The following is a 24,249-nucleotide window of genomic DNA, read 5'->3' on the forward strand; positions in this document are numbered from 1 at the left end:
CAAACTGATTTAACTAAATTGTGATATCTCTGAATGAGCATAATGATCATTTTATACATAAAATTCTATTTTTTACTACTACTACTCTGGACAAAGACAGGGTTTGTAAAGTAAACTGGACTTCCGGTGACAGTGGATAAAGGTCAGTGACTTCCTCATGTTGCTCATCAAGAAAATTTGCACAATTATGCAAATGAGACCATAGAGAAACAAGAGCAAACATTACTCTTGTTGGTCTACTTACCCCCTGTGCATCTAGCAGTGCAGACGTTCTGAGATATCTGCTGCTGATAGTTCTGCCACCTACCCAACAAAGTTGGAGGTAAGCCTTGAACCTCTATTTGTTGTTTGAAAAAATATTTGTTGTGTTTTGTTGTGATTCATGTGAATTGACTCTTATGGTCTGTATTTACCCCTACAACATGTATACATGCATCTTTGTGTGTGTCTGTGTGTGTGCGCATGTGTGTGTTGCATTAGAAACCATAGCACACAGGAAATCAAAATAACACAGTCTTCTGTCTCTCGCTCTCTCTCTTTCTTTCTCTCTCTCTCTACTGTGGCCTGCGTGCATTCAGTTGCTGCAGGGGAGAGATCAGAGATATCCGTTTCTACTACACTGTCAGGCTTAAAGTTGCTCTCAAACAACCAGGCACTGGTACCACCTGCCACCTGCTGACACTGTGAACATCCAGATTCTGTGGGCTAATCATGGGAAACTGCACTTCAGGGTAAGTGATCGTCCTTAGACACACACAATACAGGTAACTCACACATAAGAGAAAAGAACTAGTTATAATTACATTCTAAGGCTTCACTGTATCAGCTGCAGTACGAAAGTGATTCAATTAGAAGAAACTGTGGGCAAAACCATTTAAAAAGAAACAGTGCAATAAGACTGGGGGCATTCGTTTAAATGAAACTGCGATGCATTTCATCTTGAACCAGCGGCAAGCAGCTTCTGTATTTTCTTCAGCAAGGAAATTGTGGTTACTGTTCAAAAATAGCTTCATTCAGCGTCCTCATCAACATCGAGTCAAACATAAAGAATTGGCATCTTTGCTGTGCACCAAATGATGCATTTGTTTTAATGTGAGTTGAGACGGTGACCTAGAAGTATGTAAAATTCCACGCCCTGTACAGTTAGTCACTAGCATAGACAGTTGGTCACAGACAGGCGTGGGTTGTAGCCATATGCAAAGTGTTTCCTGTTCCAGCACACACAGTCATTTGTTAAGCTGTCAAGGAAACACTGCTGCGGGCCAAAAGCTACAAGCCTGAAGAGCAGGCTACAGTTATCATCATATGTTTTATGGTGTTTTATGGTGTTTTATGGTATTTTATGGTGTGAAAGTCATAAGAACCAGCTAAATGGAAGCTAAAGGAATATTTCTAATGGATTTCATTGTACTGTGTTTAGTACTATGTTGATCTGGATGACTTTGTCCTTTCTGAGGTCTCATTATTTCAATTTGTTTCATTGTCAGGATAAAGAAGAAAAGGAAAGGTAAAACTACATTTATAACAGAATTTGTAGTATTTAGTATGCATATTTCTTGCATTTATAAAGTGACATTTTTTCTTTCAGGTGACTCTGCACCAGATGATAGAAGCAAAACAGATAATAAGGTAGACCAGCCCACACCAATGTTGAGTCTATTTTTGTTGAACATAAATCTTCATGTTTATCAGTTACAGCTTTTCATGGGGCATGGGTGTGTTTCTGTGCTTTTATGATAACCCAGAGAGAGGTACTGCCTCATTTGATATGCATAATGGGTGAACACTGGTGTGATGCCTCTGTTGTAAAAGAAGGAGTGAGGCGAAGCTGCTTCTTTCATCCACAGGAAGTCATAGCCACTAAACACATCAAAATGTGTGCTGGTTACAGAAGCAGTGTGAGAAAAAAAAAAAACCCAAAAAACAACCAAAAAACAGAACAAACCATTTGTTCAAGACAGCAGAATTACCATCTCATTCTGTGTCTCATCTTGTGACAGACTCCCGAGGATGTAACGTACGCCTCTATTGACCACAGCACTATCAAGGGATCAAGAACAACCAGAGCACTAACCGACGATGATTGTGACTATGCCACAGTTAATGTCCCAGCAGCACTTCAAACCGAAACTGCATCTGATAGCTCATCCAAAGACGATTGTGCAGATGATTACGTACTCATGGGATAAATGTAAACATGAGGAAAAGTTCACTTGGGGCTATTGCAAGATGCAGGACTAGTAGATTTTATCATAAACAGGAGAAAGTGTCTGAAATTCTGTAATCACGTACAAGAGCTCGTTTGCAATTGAACTGTTAAGTTTTGAGTTGAGCTGCTCCAATTTTGATCTTCGATGAAAAGACTGTGACAAAATGAGAAGAAAAAAAACTTTCAACAGCCACCAGCCGCGGAAACCTTAAGACCCAGGACGTTTCCATTCACTGCAGAGGGAACCTCAAGTCTGCAAACCGCTGTGTTGTTCCTTTCTCAAGAAGACAAACATGTGTCACACTTGACCTGTTTACAAAAGAAATGCAACCACAGGAGGTCGTGAAGGTTTTTAGTGTGATGTACCTGAATTCTAAAACATTAACTAAAGATATGGAAGCAATACATCCAGAGGAACTGGGCCTGGTGTTTGAGTTTGAAGACTTGAAGATGCAGAAAGTTTCATCAGTTCTGAACACCTCCAAAAGCTATTGCTATTTACAACATGACCTGAATGATGACTGAAGATTTTAAAGCTACTATGTGTCAAATTTTTAACTTATTCCGATTTTCTTAAAGGAAAAATTAGTCATCAACATTGGTATATTAAGTGTGATGCTTTCAACTTTCAGTGGGTGTATGTGCTACAACTGCAATTTTTTTCGACGTGAAAGGAAATAAACAACAGCTCTATAACCATTTAAACAGAAAGAGGATACTGAAGAAGCCCATTGACTTTATAGTCACGCTAGTTAATGTAAGCACATCTGCTGTCACTCTAGGGTTTTCTACTGCAGATGAAAGCTCGATCTTTATCTATAGTCTGTTTTTCTGTTTTTGTTGAAACAGAGCCAAAGCTTTGCTTCACATTTAACCCAACATTCAGTTAAGCCCATGTCACGTTGCATCAGTAGGCTAACGTCGTTTGCATGGCCTGTTTGCACAATAAAATGGTAAAACTGTGTGTGTAATTTATGCCAATGCCACATTATCAAATTCATGCTGGAAGATTGTAACATTAATGTACCTTCTCCTACACGTACTACAAATACACATGTAAGGCTTGACAATTTATATATTCTATGTTCTGTAAGCGTATGTAGAAAATACATACATTTTTTTTGTCTAAACCTTTATCTAACTACAAGACTTTTTTGTGTTTGACTGGGTGCACATTCAGTGGTAGAGTAGTGTACAGTAATATACTGTAAATTGTTTTTGTTACATTGTGGTTTTATTGATTTTTTTTAATTGATTAAAAGTCATTATTCTGTCGCATCAATCAACTACACCACAATATTTGAAATATTTGAAAGGAGTCACAGAAGAGATTCTAAAGCAACATTTCAGAGAAAATTAATCAACACAAGGTTAACACAACTTATTGTTGTTGCAACCTATGATTTGGTCTGATCTCCACCAGAAGATGGCAGAATAGTCCCTTTTTCCGTTTCATATCCCTCCCAATTCCCCTTAATAACTTGTTTTAACCGGGTGGCTCAGGACTTTGTGCTACAGTGTATTTGTATGAAAAATGCCATACAAATAAAGTCTTATTGACTGACTGACTGATTGATTGATTAACCCGGTGAAAAATAATGTATTGTAAACAACTAACACAACGTGTCACACTACTCTAACTTTTAACACATTATCAGCATCAGAAAATTCAAGTTCAGTCAAATCCAAACAAGTGTTACTAATTCTGTAGAGCAAAGCTAAAATGAGATCAGTGTGTTTAGATGAATTTAATATATACGTAATTAGATTATTATACATTAACACATAACACAAACACTTTACATAATGTTGTCCACATCATACTGAAGCACTTGCGTCACTGAATTCCATGTGTTTTTTCTGCTTGGCTTTTTACAGGGCTGACTGCAGCAAGAATCTATTGAGAACTGATCGTCTCTTTGCAGTTAATCTATAAATAGGCATAATTATACCTGATTATAGCCCGTGTATTTCATCAGTAGCATAAAAAAATCCATTATAAGCATGCTGTGTCTGGCTGAAGATTGCATTGTTTCTAATTCAGCAGTTGCACTCTTATTTACTAATAACGTTCTCATGAGACCCACACAAGGAGCAGTGGGCCGCATGTACTGTGCATGGGAGAGGATGTGACATAAGATACATTCACTGTTCCATCAGTCAAGTGTTTGCTAGGTCAGACCTGAGAGGTTCCCCCGTCTTATCGGAAATCTTTCATCTCCCTCCTCTCCCTTTACTATTTCACCACGTCTCAGTTTCACAGCCTTCAGTTTCTCAAGAGTGCATCTGACTGTGAGTGTGATGCATATGCAAGAAATTTATGAAGATCAAATCTGCAGATCAGTTATAGATAGAGTTCACACGTTGAATATAGCTGGCGTAGGGCTCCACCTCCTCCACATCCTCTGTCTGAAAAGAGGTGTTGTGAACAAAACTTATAAAATGCACAGTAAAACACATAGAACCATAAAATACAGAGTTACAGAAAAATGACTCACCGGTGGAGATTTGGCTGGTAAAGAATCAGGTTGCTGGCATCTCCTGGCAAGAGGTACAAACACAAATCAGCTCAATGACTTGACAAAAAAAGCTTGCAAGTGATTTGTTTTTCATCAGATGAAACTTCTTACCTCAACCACATTTGTTTCTTTTGTGCAAAAAATAAGAATCCCACCAAAAATACGACGACAACCACAACAAGAAGGCTGAGCAGCAGAGGAAAATAACCTGCTGTGAGAGAGAGAAGATTACAGCTTCATTTATAGTCTAATGGACATCAACATTACATATTTATAAAGAATGAATACCACAACAATATAAAACACCAGGATTGTTTTAACCAAGGAACACATTAGACTTAAAATCTAAACCTTATTGTACTTTTTCTTTTGTGCTGTTTACTCTGCAGAAGCCTGACCTTTTTTGTGTTTTAGTTCAAAAATCCGGTCCTGTTTCCAGTTCAGGTAACTGACAGCACAGGTTAGGGTCTCCATATTCATGCCCTCAGTGAGCTCCAGACGACTTTCAACTGTAATTAATCCATCTGAGCCAGACATTGTTTCAACAGTCGTCGAGTTTCCCTCAAGATTCCAGCTGATGTTGGCAGCAGGTTTTCCTCTTTCAGCTTTGCACACAGCCACCATCTTGTTGCCTCTACTCTCTATCCAGGCTGATGCAATAGGAGGAACTGAGCCGGGGAAGACAAAGCAGGAGTAATATAATAAATAATTTTATAATAATAGGTTTTCAGAATTACACTCAAGGCCTTTCAGAGCAACAGAAATTTTCAGTTTTAAAATCTAAAACTGTCTGCATTCATATATGTAACTGGGGGCAACCGGAATTCACTGTTTTCTTCGTTTCTGTGCAATTTCAGTGAACTGATGTTACTATGAGGTTACCATTACTAATTATATGGCCCTACCTGTGATAGTTGCGTGGAACACATCATTTTTGGTTCCCCCGTTGTAAACCAACTCGCACTTGTAGACCCCCACGTCACTGGTTGAGAAGCTTGGGATGTGCAGGTATGACTGATAGCTAGATGTGTTCCGGAGGGACTTGCCATCATTGCAGGAGTCTTCACCTTGGCCATCATTGTTAAAGGCTATCTTACAGTTATGGCTTTCCAGCTGTATTTCCCAGATAACAAACATTATCTCATTCCATGTCTTATTGCTGCATGTCAGGTTAACATCACTCCCCAGGTTGAAAGCTAAGTTTTTAACTGAAAAAGGGAAAGAGTAGTTGCATTAGTGGTGATGCTGTGATCTTTCAATTTCACTTTGTAATTATTTTTTCAAAACATTTGGTACACCCTATTAATATTTTATTACATTCCAAAAGAAACTAAAAATAATGACAAAGCATATTTTCCTCATACTGCAAAATAGCTGGACAGGGAAATAAGAAAATAAATTTACCATGAACTGGCAAAGCAGGAGAATAAATGCTGGAATTCGTAGAGGTGCTTTGATTAGTTCCTGAGAGATGATAGTAAATATAAGGGAAAAGTTAGTAAAACAGTGTGTGGTTTTTGTTTTTTTGGGGTCAGAAAGCAGCAGCTTGTGATTCATTCAGAAGTGTTTGATCAGCAGAGCAACAATCTTGGTGTTTTTTATGTTATGCGTCCTTTAGTTTAAACAGTTAGTCAGCTAGTGAAGGTGTGAAGTGATGCTATTAAAACCAGTTTGACAGGACAGGACCAATAGCACTGCTAAATAACAAACAGTAGTGAAAGACATATGCTGTTGAAGAAAAATTGCAAAACAGAACAAAACAAATTTAAAAAACATGACTGGAATAGTGAAATCTGACAGTAAAGCCTTATGAAACAGGCAAATGTTTGTATCATAATCTCTCCCACCTACTTCTCTGCACAGTAAGCTCATGACATTACCATTGTTATTTCAAATCAAGGTTTACTGACTCATGTTTACTGTGGAGTGTTATGAGGGACTGAAGCTTGTTTACTTCTGACAAGAGTGGGCAAAACAGCACTGTAGTGTAGTGACTGTGAAACCACAGACCCCAATCAGAAGTCTTTCTTTCAGTTTTCAGAGACCCCACAGAGGAAAACAGCTGTACTGTGCCACCCTGACCTGAGATCACGATTTCCACTGCAGATACAAGCAGCAGCGGGCTGCATGTTCATTTAGAAAATACGGTTCTGTCTTTTCGCATTTTTTCCTTCCTTCTCAGCTTCAGCTTTACCCCACCTCCATGCATGTTCTTTCCACTGACTGTCTACACTGAGTCATACCATGACAATTGAACAAAAATCTCAGAGCAGCTAATCATTTATATCATGCTTACACTTACCACATGTTACTGATTACACAGTAAAGAATAAAATGGTTACGACAGACTGATAAGAGTTACATTACAGGTAATGACAATTTGCACACAGTATGAAGTACCACAAATGACACGTTTGTACAGTAAAAAAATAAAAAATAGTAGTAACATATACAGTGTGGTTTAGTAGTGTCTTCAATAGGAGTCATCTTTGATGAGGATATATGCATCTCTAAAAACAACATGTCTGTATTTAAAACCTGAGTCCTGTCAAGGTTTAAAAATATCAAGTATTAAAACCACATGTGAGTAAAATGTGTTAATGTTCAAACCTGGATCCAGGCTCCATGCTTCGGACACCGAGAGGATAATCGCAGCATAAACCCACATCATGTCCCTCATCTCCACTTGTCCTCAGGTTCTTCTGTAAAGTTGATACAACAGTGCCTCTCACACCAGTAAGAGAACCATCAAAGCTTTAAAGTAAATCCTCAGTCCAGAATGTTGTCTGCAGTAAGATCAAAATGAGCTACGTGTTTTTTACCCTTCTCACGCAATTTCATTTTTTTTCTTGCCCCATAAGTTAGAGGTGTGAGTAAAGCAGGTTCTCCGTAACCCTAACTCCATCCAGACAAACTGAAAATCTTTCACACTCCTCATGATAAAGAAATGTTAAGGACATGTGACTAACAACCTCCCTCCTTTTATCTCTTCCCCCTCTCCAAACCGCTTTCCACCCAAAGAACTACCTTTTTTTTCCCCCACACAGGATGTCATCTGAAAAGTCAAGACACTAGTTTCCTTTCTTGCCAGTCACATGATCACCCTCTTTCAAAGCAGTATTTATGAACACTCTGAGCTAGGCAACATTATAAAGCAGATATAAACTGGGAGCACAATAAAGTTATGCTATTACCAAAGCTATATGCTCAATTCTCGTGTGAAGCACACATTCACAGTTTGTTTTGTGTTGTAATATAAATAAAATCATGGCTTTGCCTGTTCAGTAGACTCACTTTATATGAATACCTTACTCCCTTGGGCTCACGTACCTAAAACTAAGACAGTGTAAAATAAGTTGTAATGTTCAGTTTTTGTTGAAACTCAGACAGAGATGTTGATTCTTTATGGACATTTTTAAGGCTGTAGTTTGTGGTGTTGTTGAATTGTGTTGCATGATGCTCTGGTTGATATTAATAGAGTGGGCAAAATATCTGAAACACCTCTTTTTTCAGAGCAGAATGTAACAGCACCACAAATTATGCAGCCCTTAAAATCCCAATAAAAGTGAATCAACACTGCTCTAAAATAGCTAAATAAGAAGGAACATTACAGAATTATGAAAGTAGAATTTATTTCAAGGTCGTTTTATTAGACTACAACAATTTTATCTAAACTGAGACTAAAAAAATGTCATCACAGAGTGCACAGGCACATTTTATACATTTCAACAGAAATCATACATGCTGAGTAAGCTTAATATGATGCAAGCTGTTAGTTGTGGGCTGGTGTGACAGCATCTTGGTGTTTAAGGGTTACACAGTGCAGAGTTGCTTACATGTGCTGTTTATGAAGCGTTAATGTGGGTTCAGGCGACATTACTGACGCCGTCTCCAGTTCTCATGTCAGAGATGAACTGACAAACACAGTTGGTTGTCTGTATGTGGTTATGTATTTTCTATGGGTTTGTGGTTAATGAGTACATCCTGTAATGCAACATCCTGATATTAACTGCCCCACACAAGACCACATAGGGCAGATAAACAATATATATATTTTCCTTTTCTTTTGTTCACTCTACCTCTGCTCATTTATGCCAAAGAAAAAATATAAGAACAAAAACTTGTGATACAGAACTTGTGAAAATGTTCTGGTTGAACACCCTGATTTATTCGCGCCTCCACTTAAAACATTTTACAGCTAGTGGCTTGAGGATTTAAAAAACTGACACTAATGTGAGGAAGTAATATCCACAGTAACTCAGGCGACCAGCAGGCACAAGGCCGTTCTCCTTTTTCTGATCTCTAATATTAGGTCGTGTTTGTCTATTAGAAGAAGTTCAGCTGACTGTGAGCTGGCACACTTGGCACGAAAGGCTGACTAGCCTCTCCACAGAATGGGAACATTTTCCTGCAGTAATATTGAAGTAATGTGGTTTTGGTCATCTGCGTTCCTCAGAAACTTTCATGGGTTGAGAGGCTACAGACTTTAAGTAGGACAAAACTACTCTTTGTGCCAGCTTTGTGTGTGTGTACTCGAATGGCTATCTTTGTGAGTACTGGTTTGAATTTTGTTTTACATGTTGGGAGTGGGGACATTTTGGGAAAGTTACAATAAATTTGGTGGTCCTCACTTTCTGACACCTTTTCAAAGGGATGTTTGAGGGTTAAGACTTGGTTTTTAGGGTTCAGACTAGAATTAGGGTGGGGGTTAGGCATTTAGGTGTGATGGCTGCAGTTAGGGTAAGGGTCTAGGGTATGCATTATGCCAATAAATGTTCTCACAAAGTTAGATGTACAAGTGTGTGTGTGCGTGTGTGTGTGTGCACGCATGCACTGTTTCCCCTTGATAACACCAACTTCCTGTTGATGTCAAAATCAGCCTTTTTTAAACGAGCCAAAAATATGCTGTAAGGAAAATTAGAGGTCTATGAAGCAAAACAATAAGTAAATAATAAATAAATAAAATTCATATTAGGCAAACGGTTTTAAGACTTCCCTGGGTAAAAGCTGACTCAAAATGAAAATTTGTGAAAACAAGTTACATAGATGTTATTTTATCATTTGAATATGATTTGATCACTAGGGAAGAGGATTAGGGCCACATGTGAACAAGAAAAAACAGAACTCTGAGGGAAAAAAAAGTCATTCTGACTTTTATTTTTCTGAGTTTCTCCTCAGAATTCTGACTTTAATCTCCCCCGCCCCCGTGGTCCTAACTCTCTTCTGCAGAGATCACTTAGTACTTAAATAAAAGTACGTTTTGTTTTGAGGTAAACACTATTCTGCCCCCCGGTCCAGCAGCAAAAACATACCAAGTTATATTGCTTTAATACTACGACTCAGTTGGAGAACAAGCCAGTCAGAAGCACGACCCGAACTGTACTTAGGAACGTTCGTCGTTGCACCTGAGCATAAAACAATTCATATAACAATTTAGTCACACGCACTGATTTTTTTAATCAAAGAACTATACTGTATATTTACTAACGCACACGCCCATCATTTGCTATAGCTGCCTGTCGTCTTATATAGTACGCAGACGATGAACGAAATAACTCCTCCCACTTCCAGCCGGCCTAGTTTACCGTCTCCATGGTTACACTGGTAAATAGAGAGGTGAAAATCGTTGGGAAAGCGACGGCTTTTAATTGAAATACGAAAATGAGCGTGTCTGTCACTCGCACGATTCCTAAAAAAACGGATAAAGTTGTTAGGCGGCAACGGGTTTATGACTACTTGTACGGTGAGTAAACGTAACGAAACGCCAGCTAACTCTGAAAACTTGATAGCTTACTTAGCTGACGTGAACTGAACTGTGACTCTGTCGCGACAGATCCAGTTTACACGGTGTCATCGGAGGTAGACCATGCCAGGTCCAGCCTCAAGGCCTATGCGTCTAAGGACCGAGTCGTAAGTTGTGTCCCCGGTTGTCCCACAGTGTACTGTTGGTTGGGTTTCTAATACTAATGCTAGGTTAAGCTCTACCCAAGGTGCTGTAACTCTTTAAAAGAGTAATTTTACCATAACTGAGTACAAGTACAAATTCAGAGGCAATAGTCACTTTGGCTTAGTAACTCTTAAGTACAAAATATTGTTTAAGTTTTGTGGCCTGAAGCTCCTCACAATGCACACAGATTTGTTAAAAATGACACGGTGTTGTCTTCAGCTACTTACTGTACAAGGTAAACCCATCTTAAAACTTCACCCAGGATTTAATTCCAGAATAGTGCTGACCTATTTTTTAAGCTGACAAATGCATTTATTAAAATAACACATGGGAACAAAGAAACGGACTAACAGGGAAATACGCTCACTGACATTATTTCTCTTTTCCTTACTCAGCAGAGAGTGCCTGAGTTTGACTCTATGTTCAGTAACTTGTCCCACCACCCACGGTATACTCTTCAGCTGGACCATACAGACCCAGTACCGGCATCTATTGATCGCCGCTGGCGAGGCCACACGGAACAGCGCAAAGAGGCACTGCAACAGCTGGCTGGGTAAGACAACCAAACACCATTTTAAAGAGCAGCAGCATTTACTGAGTTGTATAACTTACAGGTTAACTTTGTTAATTATTACAAATATAAAGTGTGTCTTTTGGCATATTTGTCAGTTTGCAGCTTTGATTCCCAATTATCTTTTTGACAGGGTTATTCCAAAAGCTCAGTTATGGCTGAAAAGGGAGGAGTGCCATGTGACTGGAGCTGATCGCTGGAAATACTTTAAACGGTTTGATTAGCCAGCCTACAATCTGAGGCTTTGAATATGGTGGAATACAGTCATACTACTATAACTGTGTAGCAGTTATCTCGGCCTGGTACAATGACAGTTTACAAAAGATAACTGCCCTGCTGCCCATATTTGCACCGTAAATATTGACATGGTCTCTGATATGGCATTACATTCTGTTTCCTTTAGCCCTCTAATTCCCTTCACACAGCAGGTTCCTCCGGATGTGATTTTTGCTTTGCCAAAGTAAGTGCAGCATGCATCTCATTTATTTATTTTTCAGCCATTTCTGTTGTGCCCTGTTAACTGGTCGAGGGTGTACCCTCTTGTTTTGTCACCTCAGAGAAGACTTTGTAACAGCTGGTGGAAAGAATGCTGAACAACAATACACCCACTTCACTGTGGGGGTCCAAACAGACTACAGGGAAAGTGAAACACAGACAGACCCATACAGCCCTGAGTATGTGATACAACCTGGAACAACTCCCTCAGAGCTCTTGCAGCTGGCAGCTTTGACTTGGGGTACAAAATCAGATCTTCACCAGTTATAGACTGTACTGTATAATTGTTAAAACCATCAGTGTCCAGTCTTCCTACTAGTGCTCTCAGCTGAATAGTCTACATGTACCTACCAGCTCGACAGCCTGTCTGCATCTTTACCTTTACTAACATCTAAACCCTCTAATGACAATTCCCCTCAGGTCGTGGTCTGCCAGCAGGCTTGGCAGAAGTGGAAATGATAGAGCGGGCACGTGCCAAACGAGCTTGGGAGGTCAGCCTTCCTCCACTGGATGACCTGAGTCAGCTTGACAAGAGGAGGCGTATGATGGAAGAGATGGAGGCCAAAGAGTGGGCTTTCAGAGAAGCAGAAATCCAGAAGTGAGTGGTACTGCACCTCAACCACTTTTTTATCCCTAATCAGATAAGACTTAAGTAATGCAATGAACCACTACCTACCTAAAATGTTGCTGGTGCAGTGCTTGGAACAGATTTAAGTTACCTGTCCTGTTTGTTCATAACTCTTGGGGAAGAGTCTGCCCTCACATGTGCCCTGCAGCAAACCATAAAGTCCCCAAACTTGAATAGCTGCTGTCTTTTTTGTTATACATCTATCAGTTATCCTCACGTCTATGGAGCCTTTTAGCATCTTTCAGCTCGTCACTTTGGTATTGCAGCTGACACTTTACTGTTTTTGGTTCACTCTCACTGCTCTCATCACTATCATTTACTGCACACTCTGTGTCAGTCTTGTGTTCATTGTTTGTTTCTGCTGCCCTCAAGTGGTCAGAAAAATAAGTTTAAGCAGAGAAAATGCATGCTGACAAATGGGTTTGAACAATGTTTGAACCAAGTATAGCCAAGAAGGACATGTGGAAGATATCCAGTTCTTGGCTTACGAAGCAACCTTGGTGAACCTGTCCTCCCCCTTAATTTTCCTGCTGTCTCTACCATAAAAAACATGCCATCCTTCAATGCCTTGTTTCTTTGGGTGGTGGCCAGGTTGCAAGAGACTCGTCTTTCTGTGCTTAAGGACCTGTTGAGACAGAGAAGCGAGGCCCAGAAAGAAGTCACAAACGAGAGACTGCACCAAATATATTCTAAGCTCCAAAAAGACAAGGAGACCAGGCTAAACAAGATCCACAATGACTACATCAGGTGTAAGACAACCGCTGCCTCTGCACCAACATAATATTCAATATAGCAATTAAAAATGTATTGTTCTGTTTCACCCCCTTTCATCTGTCTCTTCTTTTTCATTGTTGTTTTGTGTGTAGCACTGAGAAAACTGGAAGCTAAAAGAAGAAATGTGGAAGGGAAGCTAGAGCGGCGTGGCATTGTCAGAGACTGTACAGATTCTCGGGCATATGCCCCTCAGACCCGCAGGAACACGTTCATTAGGAGTACCTGCAACAATGAGTTAAAAAGCCACTACTTAGACACATATGAAGGTGTGAATCTAAATGCTTTTGGACAAATAGAATTGAGTATGTACTTTCCGTAATAGCGTCTCAGAGACAACAATATCCCTTTATTGTTAAGATAACTTTCAACTCTCTGTCATAGGCTTACTAGAGCTAGAAGCAGGACTGTCTGCCTCAGTCCTCAAACCATGGGTGAAGACACCCAAACCCAAAGTCAACATCATCAAGGATAGGATCGAGCCCCCTGTGAGCAGAGAGGTAAAACTGATGGAGAGATACAAGGTAAAGCAAAAAGAAATCTGTTCATTAAGCATATCACTGAAGTTCTAGAGACACATGGATTACCAATTGTGGCTCCACAGGCCCTAAGGAAGGAAGAGAATGAACTAGCGACAAAGAAGCCCTTGCGTTTTCTTGTCAAGAAGGAGAAGCCTGTTCCTCGTCCTGTCACTCCCAGAGTGGAGGAGCCACCAGAGGTCAGCTAATATCTATGCATCAGTCTAAGTGACACTGATGATGTTCATCCTACATGTACTGTAGGTGGTATTTGTTAATAAATTTATATGTCCCTCATTAGGGGGATGAGGAGATAGAGCTTGCAGCCATCCACTTGCAGAAACTGCTGAGAGGAAGGAGTATGCAGTACGAGGTCTGAACATGTCTGCATGCGCATGCACGTGTGTGTGTGTTTACCTGCACATCTGTTATGCCTGAAAATTCCTACAGAAATGTTTGCATGTGTTTCACGATGTAAGGACATCTCTGTTCACTTCTTTGTTGTTGTGCAGATGTTTAAGGGCAAGGAGAACCATCTGGAGCTTATCCAGGAACTGAGGACTGTCCATGCCCTGCAGAAGGAGGAACAGGATCTCCAGAAAGCTGACAAAGAGCTTGTAATCACCCTGAAAAAACAGAGAGACAAGCATAGACACAAGGTGAAACACACAGACACATTCATATGCAAAATTTTACAGACATGACAAATTTTACAATCTCATTACGCCTTCTCTCTCTCCTCCCAGACCTCTCAGGAGGAGGCGTCTCAGGCGAGACTGATAGGCACAGAGCTTGAACACCTGTTTGACACATTGTCCAAGGAACTGATTCGTCTACAGGAGGAGCGCAGGATCCATGCCTTTGCAATACTGGCTGAGAGAGACCGTCGCCTTCGAGAGGCTGAGGAGAGTGGAAGGAGACAGGCGGAGGAGCGCAGACGCAGAGAAGAAGACGAGATCTTTAGACAAGTGCGTGCTTGTTTCCTGATAAGTGTATGCAAAGGAAATTGTTATAAAAATAAAGCATGTGAGTGCAGGTGGTGCACATATTTTAATGCATGTATGTGCATGTCCTTAACACTGTGTTACAGGTGGTGCAGGTACACCAAGAAACTGTGGATTTGTATTTAGAGGACATCATCTTGGGGACCTTGGAGCAGACAGCAGAGCAGCAGGCCAGAGAGGAGATCCGCAGGAGGGCAAAGGAGGTCAATGACATTGCTTACGCCATGGAGGAAAGGTAAAGGACACCTCAGCATGTCTGCTCATACTCTGCATTCAAAAATTCAAACTCAAGGATAATAAACAAAAATCCTTTGTGTGTGTGTGTGTGTGTGTCTGTGTGTGTGTGTGTGTGTGTGTGTGTGAGTAGCCGCAACAATCTTCAGTCAGAGGAGATTGTGTCGGAGTTGGTGTACAGTTTCCTTATTCCAGAGGTGGAGAAGATCAATGTCAGGCAAAGAGGTTTGGGAGGTTTTTCTGTTTTCACACAGAATGCAGCTGCACTAACAAACAAATGTTTTCAAATGTTTTATAAGTTGAAATAATATTCAAAGATTATAATAATGCCTAATAATAATAATTATAATAATTAAGAGAATTATTAGATATTATATGCAAAGTAAGGAGTATTTGCAGTAACAATTAAAAACAAATGAAAAGACAGAAAATACTCACTGGTCTAACCTTGTGATTTCTCTCCCCCAGTGCACCGGCGGCAGCAGAGACACTTGCAGGCAGCTCGGAGTATCATTCATGGGACTTCAGAGCATTCTGGGATGCTTCCTAATATTCTGGGGGCCTCACATCTGACCTCTCCCTCTGAAAAAGCCTCCAACCGAGTCCTTGAGCAGATCATCGGCCAAGTGGAGCAGGAGAAGGAAACAGAGCAACACCATAATCAAACTGAGTAAAGAAGGGACTGAACATATAACAAGTGTACTGAGATGCACTATGTCTAAATTTGCTGTTCACTCCTATGATTTAAGTATGAGTTTCATAACCACTTGTGTTTACACGGAAGACAATGTGCTCAAATAAGATATTCAATCCTGGAAACGTGTTACTTTCTTTCATTATCCTGCAGTGTAATACAACAATTGCGCAGCAAAACCTACCTTCATGAAGGTTATAGTGTGAAGTTTTTGACTGATTCAACTGCATGGTGAGTTTAGCGGACGCAGTTTATGCTGCTTTTGAATTGCACTGCAGTATACAGAGCGGTGTTTCTTTCTCATTTAGCCTACCCTCACTGAAATAAAAGGGGTGGACGAAAGACGAAAGAGAGAGTGTTGACCACTAAAAGGAAGAAAGGCGAAGTAAATGGTAGTAAAACCCCACCAAGTTGTCAAAAGTTTAAAAAATCCAACTTGCATTTGCTAAACATGCAGCACGCGTTACAAGCTAACCCCGTAAGACCTCATCTGCACTGCTTACGTCAGCGGTGGGGGGGCGTTTATGTCACGCGTGGTGCCAAGGTGACAGAATGACGTGGGCGGTGCCTGACGTATAACCCCGCCTTCCCGCGAACTGCAGCCAGGAATGTGTGTATCGTCAACCAGCCCTGAATCAAACAGCCTGTGAGTCCAGAGAGGAAGAGCTACTGCGATACTCCTTCTCACCTGTTGAGCGTTCAGCAAATCCAAAACTCGGGGATTAACAGCTGTGAGGTGAAACCCTGTGGACTACATACAGCTGTTTGGACATCTGGAATCAACCAGTTAGTGTCAAGTCAGTGAGTTGAATGACCTCAATCACTGTTTGATTAAAACTCGACCTTTAACCAGGTAAGGGAAGGCGAGGAAAGGCAGGTGTTTATATTATGGTTGAGCCTCTTAGGTTATTATTTTTAAGTTATTAAAATGTATCAGTTCGCTGTGTCACAAACTTAACAATACATAACAAGTCAAAGGCATAACAGCAAATAAATAAAGAAATAAAAACAACAAAAAAAACGTATGAATCGATTTTCTCCTCCGGGGTCCAAACACTGTCACGCGGCTGTGTAGGTGAAAGTAGTGGGTTGGCCGGACAGTTGGACAGCATCACATAGCTTCATTATGAAGTGTTATTGGAAGTAATAAGAGTTCTTACAGGGGTGCTGAGTCCTGTAGAAATCCGTGTGCTGTTCACTGTCCTGCACCGCCGCAGCTTCCGGACACTTCAGGGCGCCGGTGTTATTTGATAGCATTTAATGGAGTTTGAAGTGGTTCCCCGCTGTGACCATTTAGCCTCAGAGAATGGATAAGACTTTTATTAGACTTAAATGACTCCGCTGAATCTTTATTCATACATAGTTATACGTCACCTCACTTTTATTCAAAATTATAGTAGAAGAATGATTCAGCCACAATATTGTTGTCCTTATGTTAAAGGGGCAAGTCACAATGTGTGACATGAAAACAACTGCCACTTTTTTTTTTCCTTTTTTTTTCTTTTTCTTGCAACTCATAAGCTTGATAACAGTGTTGTTTGTTCTCGTGGTAAAACCTCACTTCCTACCAGTGCTGCCACTTCTTACAAAAACAACGTTGCACTTAATCAGTAAATAAAATTTAGTGATGCTAAAATTATCTAACGATCCCTTTAGGTGAGAATGAGCAAGGACGCCACTGGAGCAGAGACCATCTGTGAAGCACTCACGAGGAAAAATGAAGAGGATGAAGAGGGACAGGTGTCAGAAGATGAGGAGCCCAGAGCCTGCGGTGTGTGTGGAGATCTGGCCAAAGGTTACCACTTCAATGCCTTGACATGTGAAGGCTGCAAGGGCTTCTTCAGGTGAGGTTGTTTGACTCACCCTCTCTCACTCTCTTCATCTGTCACGCAAACAGCTTTTCCCTCAGCTCATTTGTTGATGCTCTGTTCTGTATTTATGCTCTCTGGCTGTGACTTTAATCAACATGAACATCTGTGATAAAGGGCAGAGTTGGCAAAATGCTTCTCCCCTTTCTTAAAATATACCTGTGTATGTAGTCAAAGAAACTGAAACACTCAACATCATCAAGGCTGATTCAACATTTTCTCAGTTGCTTAAGCACATTTTCTGAATCTGTGACAAAAAGACAAAGGCAGGTGAAACCATCACATGAATTTAAAGTCATACAGTGCAGCACAGCCGATGTGCAATTGTAAATGCAATAATGAATACATTTAAATATCTAAAAACAAAACAAAAGATACACAGAGTAAGTAAGCTGTACAAAACCATCAAAACAGCAATTTACTGAATTTTGTTTTCAGAGAAGGTGGACGCTACTAATGTAAAACACATCAAATCAAAATTGATGCATAAAGGGGACTACTGTAGAAATCATATCTTACTGTACCTAACAGCTGATATATTTCTTTATATCAAAGACATAATCTTTTAGTATAATGCATTTTTCCTCTCCCTTTCTTTGCTGTGATGTCCTCACAGGTTGCCTTTGTCCTTCCTCTATGTCTTCCTCTTACCACACCACCACATATACACATCTACCCTGCATGAGCCGACTGCTCTCTTTCTTCACAGGCAAACTCTTCTCTGATGTGAATTGTCTGTCTGCTAAAAAAAAAAAAGATGATTCATTCCATGCTTTTAATTTTCCGTTCATAACTCTCAATTTCTCATGAATTATTTGTTGGCTGGTGCATGAATCGCCCAAAGTAATGCTATAATGTAATGTGCATAATAACATGCATGTGATTTCTAACTTCAGATTGATGTTTGTAAGCTGTTACTAAATGGATTTTTGAAAAAAAAAAAAAAAATTCAGACGTGCCATAAAGAGGTCAACGCAGCTCCACTGTCCATTCCTGAATAAATGCATTATAACCAAAAACAACCGCCGGTCATGTCAAGCCTGTCGCCTCCGTAAATGCCAGGCAATAGGCATGCGCAAAGAAAGTAAGTAACGACCAGACACAACAAATAATCCCTAGTTGTTTTAAGACAATGTATAAACAATAAATGAATTTATACTGTACTGCAAGAAAGTATGTAATGTTGTAAGGAGCACATCATTCAGTTAGTATTACATACCACTTGATGCTGTTACGCATAGTATAGAAAGCAATACATTTAGAGTGGTGAAAAGACAATAAGCATCCTGATCATGTGTGTTAAATAAAAAATAAAGAGTAAAAATAATAAAGTTTTAAAGTTGAGCTTGTTTTTCAGTCTTTGCTGTACCCTGAAGAAATAAACTTCTTAAATTAGCCCATGTTTGTTATTAAAGTTCAGCATTAGAAGTATAATTTAAAATGTCATCGCAGGAGTAATTGAAAAAAAAAAATAAATAAATAAAACTTAATCTACTCAGTAATCTGTATTTGTCTGTTGACATATGGTACATGCAGGTGTTTTTGTGTCCCTGTAGTGGTTATGTCTGAGAAGGAGGTATTGGAGAGGAGGATCCGAATCAAGAAGAAAAAGATGTGTAATGCTCCAATACAGCTTTCGTCCCAGGAGAAGGAAACCATTCAGGAGCTACTCTGTGGACACCGCAGCACATTTGACTCTGCATTTTCCAGCTTCAGCGGTTTTAGGGTGTGTGAATGACTGCAGTGACTGCAAAACGTGTTTGAGCAAGTTCCTCACTGTCTTAACTTGTCTGACTGATTTTCTTTTTTTTGTCAGCCTATGGACAGAATCATCCTTTCTTCGAGTGAGTACAACCAGCCTGCAAGCGAGCCCTTTAACCCACTGACCAACTGCTCTACAAACACCTGCACTAAAAGAACATCCTCATGTGCCGACTCCCTCTCCTCCTCCTCCTCCTCCTCCTCCTCCTCCTCCTCCAGTCTCTGTGGTTCCTTTGAAAAACAAGAGAACCAAGACAGAGAAGAGATTAGAAAAAGCAGTGTTTTTACTGCTCTTCCACACATGACTGACCTCACCACATACATGATCCAGGACATCATTAGTTTCTCCAAAAGTCTACAGGACTTCCGGTAAATGTGTGCCTCAGTGCATGTTCACATCTGTCTCAGTGGGTATGTTTTTTTTTTTATGGCAAATCTCTATTTAGCAGAATTTGGTGTGTGTCATGTCACGCCGGTCTCTTACAGGTCTCTAACCATGGGGGACCAAATTGCTCTGCTGAAGGGAGCCACATTTGAAATTATGCAAATCCGCTTCAACATGGTGTTCAACACAAAAACAAGCATCTGGGAATGTGGCCATATTACATACTGCATAGATGATGCTGTACGAGGTGAGACTACTTACACAAATGCAAACGAGCCTGCTTTTGTATTCAGAGGGATAGGCTGAGCTGTATAGATAACCACATCCCCATCATAAGAAAAAACACTTTAAAACTTGCATGGATACAAACAGGAACTACATGATGTTCTTTACTAATTTTAAAAACTGAATACCTGCTAGCAAACAGTTATCAGTTAACACATCCAGCAGACACAGAGCATGCATAGCATTCATTTGAGGTTGTTTATCTCGCCTCCTGATTAATGTAAGCCTAACATTCACTTTAGGAGTTTTGCTCTCCCTCTTCTGAGGGAATTATCTAACTCTTTACCTGCTGAATGTACCACCGTGCACATTGTGTCTGTCTAGTGTTTGGAAACAAGCTTGGGTCAGGTCAGACAATTCTTTGTGGTTTCTTTGCTACCGGCAATTAATTTCAGGGAAGAGGTGGAATCACATGGAGTGCCACGGGAGTAGTCCTTCTTTGCTGTGCGTTAAATGCTTGTTGATTTCTGAAGTGACAAGAAGTAAAAATTGTGGCATGTGCAACAGTTTGGGCACCCTACTAAGTCAGTCAGTGTAAGAGTAATTTAAAAAGATTACTGAATCTTCTTAATTAATACAAAATACCTTCAGTAATGGTTGTAGGTCACTTAGCATGGATTGGAGATAGAAAACATTGGGTGGGATTAGATAACATGAAACAGGATAGATGTGTTGTAAAGGCACACACATGATCTGATGTATATTTAAGCAGCAACACAGAAGTACACTATGTCCTGTATGTGAGGAATCTAGGTTATAGTTGACACTGTGCGAAAGTAATCTAAGCAAAATCAGCATCAGACATGTCACCTACCTCGCGATGCCTGCACACTAACATTTTGATTCCAGCATGATCTTATGATGTTTGCCTAAAAAAGAAAAAAAAAGTTCTCATGAAGGAGTCACTGTGGAGGAGTTTCTCACCTCACTTGTGTTGGTTTCTGCTTGCCTTGCACCATTTAAGTTTTATTATGTTATTAAGTTTATTATTATTAAGTTTCAAAGCACTAGTATGAATGCAGATTTCATGCTCTGGACATGTTTATGGACATTTTATTTGTCAGCCGTCAGACACGTAATCACATGTGCGTATACACCTCTTATCGCACTTTCTCATGTGTAACGTAACTCCTGGAGGAACATTTGCCAGAATGTTGTCAAACTGGTGTTGTCTGCCCCTTTTCTAAAGATAAAACAAAATGCAGCTGGCATTCATTCATTGTCTTCCAGCCTTGTATGCACTATCTTTGGCTGTCAGACTCTCATATTATAGGGAAAGGTTTGGATCACTTTAAACATATATCTGATCAACAGTTTTTGCCACTGGTCTGGTCAGTGTGTAAGGTATATTAAAATGCCACACTACCAGTGTACTTGCTGGTCAAACTAACCTAACCATGGCTTACTGACAACAAGTTTAAAAAAGGACGGCGGTATGAACATGGCCTCTTGTTGTTCTCTTGGTGAATATCTATGGCCTAGGAATAAAATGAATGAATATATGAATATATATCTTTATTGTCTCCTGGACTTCAAAGGCTCAAACTGGCTAAAGAGAGGATTTGTCTGGGAGTTGTCATCTTTTGAAAATATACTTTCATAGATGCTCACCTGGGAGTCCATAATTTTCCACAATTTGAACAGGTTGGCAATTCAATGAAACTGGCTCTGTTTTCAGTTCTTGTTTTGTGCAGATATTTTATTTATTTATTTTTTTTCTTGTCTTGGCCACATTGATTTCTAGCTGGCTAATGTGACACCAAGTGTTAAGGGAGTTAGTGTGGGCCAGATCTTAAACAGTACTTAAACAGTCTAAGGAAGCTTCTCATTCATCAAACATTCATTGGTGAAAACAGAGAATAGTACAGGGGAAAGAGCACACCCTTGTGGGCAGCCGGTGATCACAGCGAGCACATCTGACACTCTCCCCAAACCCTCCGTGAGAGGCAGGAAAAAAACTCTCTGATCCAGAGAACTAACCCTGTGTTTGTCTTGATTTAGTGATAATGGTAATTTAGTATAATGTACATTTCTGCAGTGTTTACCAGCGTCAATCAAACCGAATGAGACATTTCCATCTTTCCTGAAGATGTGTCACAATAAAAGCTTTGCTGTTCTGTCACTGACCTCTTCTCTCCTGTGTTTTGCAGCGGGTTTCCAGCCGCTCCTACTGGAGCCCCTGTTCAAATTTCACCACACACTGCGCAAACTGGGCCTGCAGGAGGAAGAGTATGTTCTCATGCAAGCCATTTCCCTGTTTTCTCCAGGTAGCAGCAGCAGGTCTTCACCAGTTCATCCCAGTCCTTTCTAATAAATCATTTATGAACCCTGTAAATATTTAAACCCTGGAAACAGTTTGCATTGTATCTTGCTAAGCATAAAAATGTATTTTCAGACTTCCTCAGGTTCAAGTTGCTTTGGATTAGAAGAGATTGGTTTTTAAGTACAGATTTTGTTGTTTGATCCATCAGATCGTCCAGGTGTGCAGCAACACTCTGTGATTGATCAGCTTCATGAAAACATGGCACTTACACTAAAAAACTGGATTGACTGCAAGAGAACAGGCCAAGAAAAACAGTAAGTGAAATACGAAAAGTCACTCTCAGTCAGTTCAGTCTGAAGCCTTTCACATGTTGACCTGCCTGTGTTTCCTCTGTGACTCCAGCTTGCTGTACCCCAAAGTGATGGCCTGTCTTACAGAGATGAGAACAATGGCTGAGGAGTACAGCAAACAGGTTCTGCAGATCCAGGACATCCAGCCCGAAGATATCTCTCCTCTCATATTGGAGGTGGTCAGTAAAAACCCCTGTAATGACTTCTGATACAGACACCTGCTGTACATGGACAGCTCAAGCACTCTGGGTCCACGTCTGTTGTTTGATGATGGAGACCCCAAAACTGAAAATCGAGCTGAATGTGCTCCTTGATTTAAAGCAAAGTATTCTGTTGTTGTACTCTTGTTCTGTCATGTAACAGTCTTGAGCATAGAATGCACAAAATCCCAAACAAATGAAGATGCTTGTTAACATCGCAGTCTTGAATGAGTTAAGTCCTGAGGAAATGTTAACTCTCATCTGTCATCTGCACACAAGTCAAAGAAACCACAAGAAAGGCAGCATTTTTACCAAGTTTGTTGTGTTTACTGGTTACATTACTGTTGGATTATGGTGAATTTGTCATTTCTGTCTTGTTTTGGTCACAGTAAATCCATACTGTGTGCCTGTGAATGAATGTTGACTTAAATTTGTGAGGTTTATTTTTTTTTGTTGTTGTAATGTCATACAAAATTGTCAGAGACTATGAACTGTGTATTTTCTCAGAGAATGGAAAGAGCTATAGTTGCAAAGACAATCTTTGCTTTTTATATTTGTTACCTCAGTTTGTGTTTGGTTTTGTGCTTTGATCACGTAAGACAAAAATGCTCTATACTTATTTGAAATAAAACTGACAAAGTGAAGTGAATAAGGGTGATTCTGGGGTCATTAGCAGCAAGACAAACAGTGCCCCTTGTGGTTATACAAAGGACAGACCATTAAATAAAGGACTGGTCTGCTGGTACAGTTGCAAAAACCTTACTGGTATGTGTAAAACTTTTTAAGAATGGTCCTAAATTTTTTACCTATTAGTCCAGAAAAGTAGGACTTAGAAACTTTGTATAAAGAAGTTAAACATAATTTTTAGCCTAACTCCTAAAGTTTAGGAAACATGATTCTTAAGGGAAGGTTACAATGATGTATGTTGATATTTTTGTCAACTACCTGCTGAAAGAGCAAAATTACATCAGACTTAAAACTGTGAGGCCCCTGTAACCAAAACTAGGACTCTAAGTGGCTTCCCGCGTACTGCGTAGTAGGACATTAGCTTTACAAAGTTAATTTAATTCAGAACAGCACACTTGCTACAAGAAGAGTAACAGACAAAGAGTTTTATCATTTCCAGGCTATCCTACTCTTTATTTAATGCAAATTACAGTACCAGGGAACTATTCCTCAGAGCACGCAGAGGGAATATTTACAGAGGCGCACATTTAGCATACCTTCACAGAACAAAAGAAAAAAAAACAAAAAAAAAACAAATGAAATAAAAATTTCAGTCACAAACAGAGGCATTCAAGTAGTAGTACTGTTATACAGGATGTTTTTGTAGTATTTTCTATGATTTTTCTTCTCTTTAACCCCAGTTAACATAAACTAGTATATATATATGCTAGTACAAGAATATACTAGTATATATACTTGCTTGTCTTCTTTTTTGGTAACTTCTGTGGTGGTTTTTATTGAACTGGAGTTAGGGGTAGGGTGAAGTGGTCAGACTTCCTGGTAGAGGGTAGCAACACGTTCATGAATGCAAAATTACAGCA

At 39.9% G+C, this 24,249-nt stretch overlaps 4 protein-coding genes across 8 annotated transcripts; 3 read left to right on the forward strand and 1 right to left on the reverse strand.

The window, feature by feature from the left end:
* Window positions 1-29: 29 nt before the first annotated feature.
* Window positions 30-3,503, forward strand: si:ch211-214p13.7. Its single transcript, XM_041056989.1, has 5 exons — window positions 30-322; window positions 579-731; window positions 1,488-1,507; window positions 1,589-1,629; window positions 2,001-3,503. Exons 2-5 carry the CDS (start codon window positions 712-714, stop codon window positions 2,187-2,189), a joined length of 270 nt encoding a protein of 89 aa, XP_040912923.1. The 5' UTR covers window positions 30-322; window positions 579-711; the 3' UTR covers window positions 2,190-3,503.
* Window positions 3,482-14,200, reverse strand: si:ch211-214p13.9 (cell surface glycoprotein CD200 receptor 1-A). 4 transcript variants are annotated; one of them, XM_041056984.1, is made up of 8 exons: window positions 14,076-14,200; window positions 7,339-7,430; window positions 6,133-6,192; window positions 5,634-5,936; window positions 5,127-5,396; window positions 4,840-4,939; window positions 4,708-4,750; window positions 3,482-4,618 (listed from the first exon to the last, which is right to left on the reverse strand). In XM_041056984.1, exons 2-8 carry the CDS (start codon window positions 7,406-7,408, stop codon window positions 4,550-4,552), a joined length of 915 nt encoding a protein of 304 aa, XP_040912918.1. In that variant the 5' UTR covers window positions 7,409-7,430; window positions 14,076-14,200; the 3' UTR covers window positions 3,482-4,549. The 4 variants fall into 4 exon arrangements, with proteins under 4 accessions (XP_040912918.1, XP_040912919.1, XP_040912920.1 ...); XM_041056985.1 differs by lacking the exon at window positions 14,076-14,200 and having other exon boundaries at window positions 3,482-4,499; window positions 4,543-4,618; window positions 7,339-10,339; XM_041056986.1 differs by lacking the exon at window positions 14,076-14,200 and having other exon boundaries at window positions 4,840-4,936; window positions 7,339-10,339.
* Window positions 10,314-15,769, forward strand: cfap91 (cilia and flagella associated protein 91). Its single transcript, XM_041056990.1, has 17 exons — window positions 10,314-10,471; window positions 10,562-10,638; window positions 11,071-11,228; window positions 11,380-11,460; window positions 11,650-11,706; window positions 11,804-11,982; window positions 12,162-12,339; window positions 12,961-13,118; window positions 13,236-13,409; window positions 13,525-13,664; window positions 13,745-13,858; window positions 13,960-14,031; window positions 14,171-14,317; window positions 14,405-14,626; window positions 14,749-14,897; window positions 15,030-15,121; window positions 15,365-15,769. The coding sequence occupies exons 1-17, from the start codon at window positions 10,390-10,392 to the stop codon at window positions 15,568-15,570; spliced, it is 2,286 nt and encodes a 761-aa protein (XP_040912924.1). The 5' UTR covers window positions 10,314-10,389; the 3' UTR covers window positions 15,571-15,769.
* A 467-nt stretch (window positions 15,770-16,236) lies between these two features.
* nr1i2 (nuclear receptor subfamily 1, group I, member 2) lies at window positions 16,237-23,351 on the forward strand. Of its 2 annotated transcripts, none has more exons than XM_041056975.1 (9): window positions 16,237-16,443; window positions 17,247-17,434; window positions 18,412-18,542; window positions 19,015-19,184; window positions 19,275-19,588; window positions 19,706-19,851; window positions 22,040-22,156; window positions 22,361-22,466; window positions 22,555-23,351. In XM_041056975.1, exons 2-9 carry the CDS (start codon window positions 17,253-17,255, stop codon window positions 22,709-22,711), a joined length of 1,323 nt encoding a protein of 440 aa, XP_040912909.1. In that variant the 5' UTR covers window positions 16,237-16,443; window positions 17,247-17,252; the 3' UTR covers window positions 22,712-23,351. The 2 variants fall into 2 exon arrangements, with proteins under 2 accessions (XP_040912909.1, XP_040912910.1); XM_041056976.1 differs by having other exon boundaries at window positions 16,237-16,387.
* Window positions 23,352-24,249: the final 898 nt, after the last annotated feature.

The sequence above is a fragment of the Toxotes jaculatrix genome, chromosome 15 (assembly GCF_017976425.1).
Source record: "Toxotes jaculatrix isolate fToxJac2 chromosome 15, fToxJac2.pri, whole genome shotgun sequence".
Taxonomy (NCBI): domain Eukaryota; kingdom Metazoa; phylum Chordata; class Actinopteri; family Toxotidae; genus Toxotes; species Toxotes jaculatrix.

Excerpts from the sequence above, each read along its gene's own strand:
- si:ch211-214p13.7 (XM_041056989.1), top strand. The coding sequence starts at position 712 with ATGGGAAACTGCACTTCAGG. Across the intron at positions 732-1,487 it reads ATGGGAAACTGCACTTCAGG|GATAAAGAAGAAAAGGAAAG; the intron begins GTAAGTGATCGT and ends TTTCATTGTCAG. Across the intron at positions 1,508-1,588 it reads GATAAAGAAGAAAAGGAAAG|GTGACTCTGCACCAGATGAT; the intron begins GTAAAACTACAT and ends TTTTTCTTTCAG.
- si:ch211-214p13.9 (XM_041056984.1), bottom strand. The coding sequence starts at position 7,408 with ATGAGGGACATGATGTGGGTTTATGCTGCGATTATCCTCTCGGTGTCC. Across the intron at positions 4,940-5,126 it reads TGAACTAAAACACAAAAAAG|CAGGTTATTTTCCTCTGCTG; the intron begins GTCAGGCTTCTG and ends TCTCTCTCACAG. Across the intron at positions 4,619-4,707 it reads TACCAGCCAAATCTCCACCG|ACAGAGGATGTGGAGGAGGT; the intron begins GTGAGTCATTTT and ends ACCTCTTTTCAG.
- cfap91 (XM_041056990.1), top strand. The coding sequence starts at position 10,390 with ATGAGCGTGTCTGTCACTCGCACGATTCCTAAAAAAACGGATAAAGTT. Across the intron at positions 11,461-11,649 it reads CGCTGGAAATACTTTAAACG|CCCTCTAATTCCCTTCACAC; the intron begins GTTTGATTAGCC and ends TGTTTCCTTTAG. Across the intron at positions 14,898-15,029 it reads GCTTACGCCATGGAGGAAAG|CCGCAACAATCTTCAGTCAG; the intron begins GTAAAGGACACC and ends GTGTGTGAGTAG.
- nr1i2 (XM_041056975.1), top strand. The coding sequence starts at position 17,253 with ATGAGCAAGGACGCCACTGGAGCAGAGACCATCTGTGAAGCACTCACG. Across the intron at positions 18,543-19,014 it reads AATAGGCATGCGCAAAGAAA|TGGTTATGTCTGAGAAGGAG; the intron begins GTAAGTAACGAC and ends GTGTCCCTGTAG. Across the intron at positions 22,467-22,554 it reads AGAACAGGCCAAGAAAAACA|CTTGCTGTACCCCAAAGTGA; the intron begins GTAAGTGAAATA and ends CTGTGACTCCAG.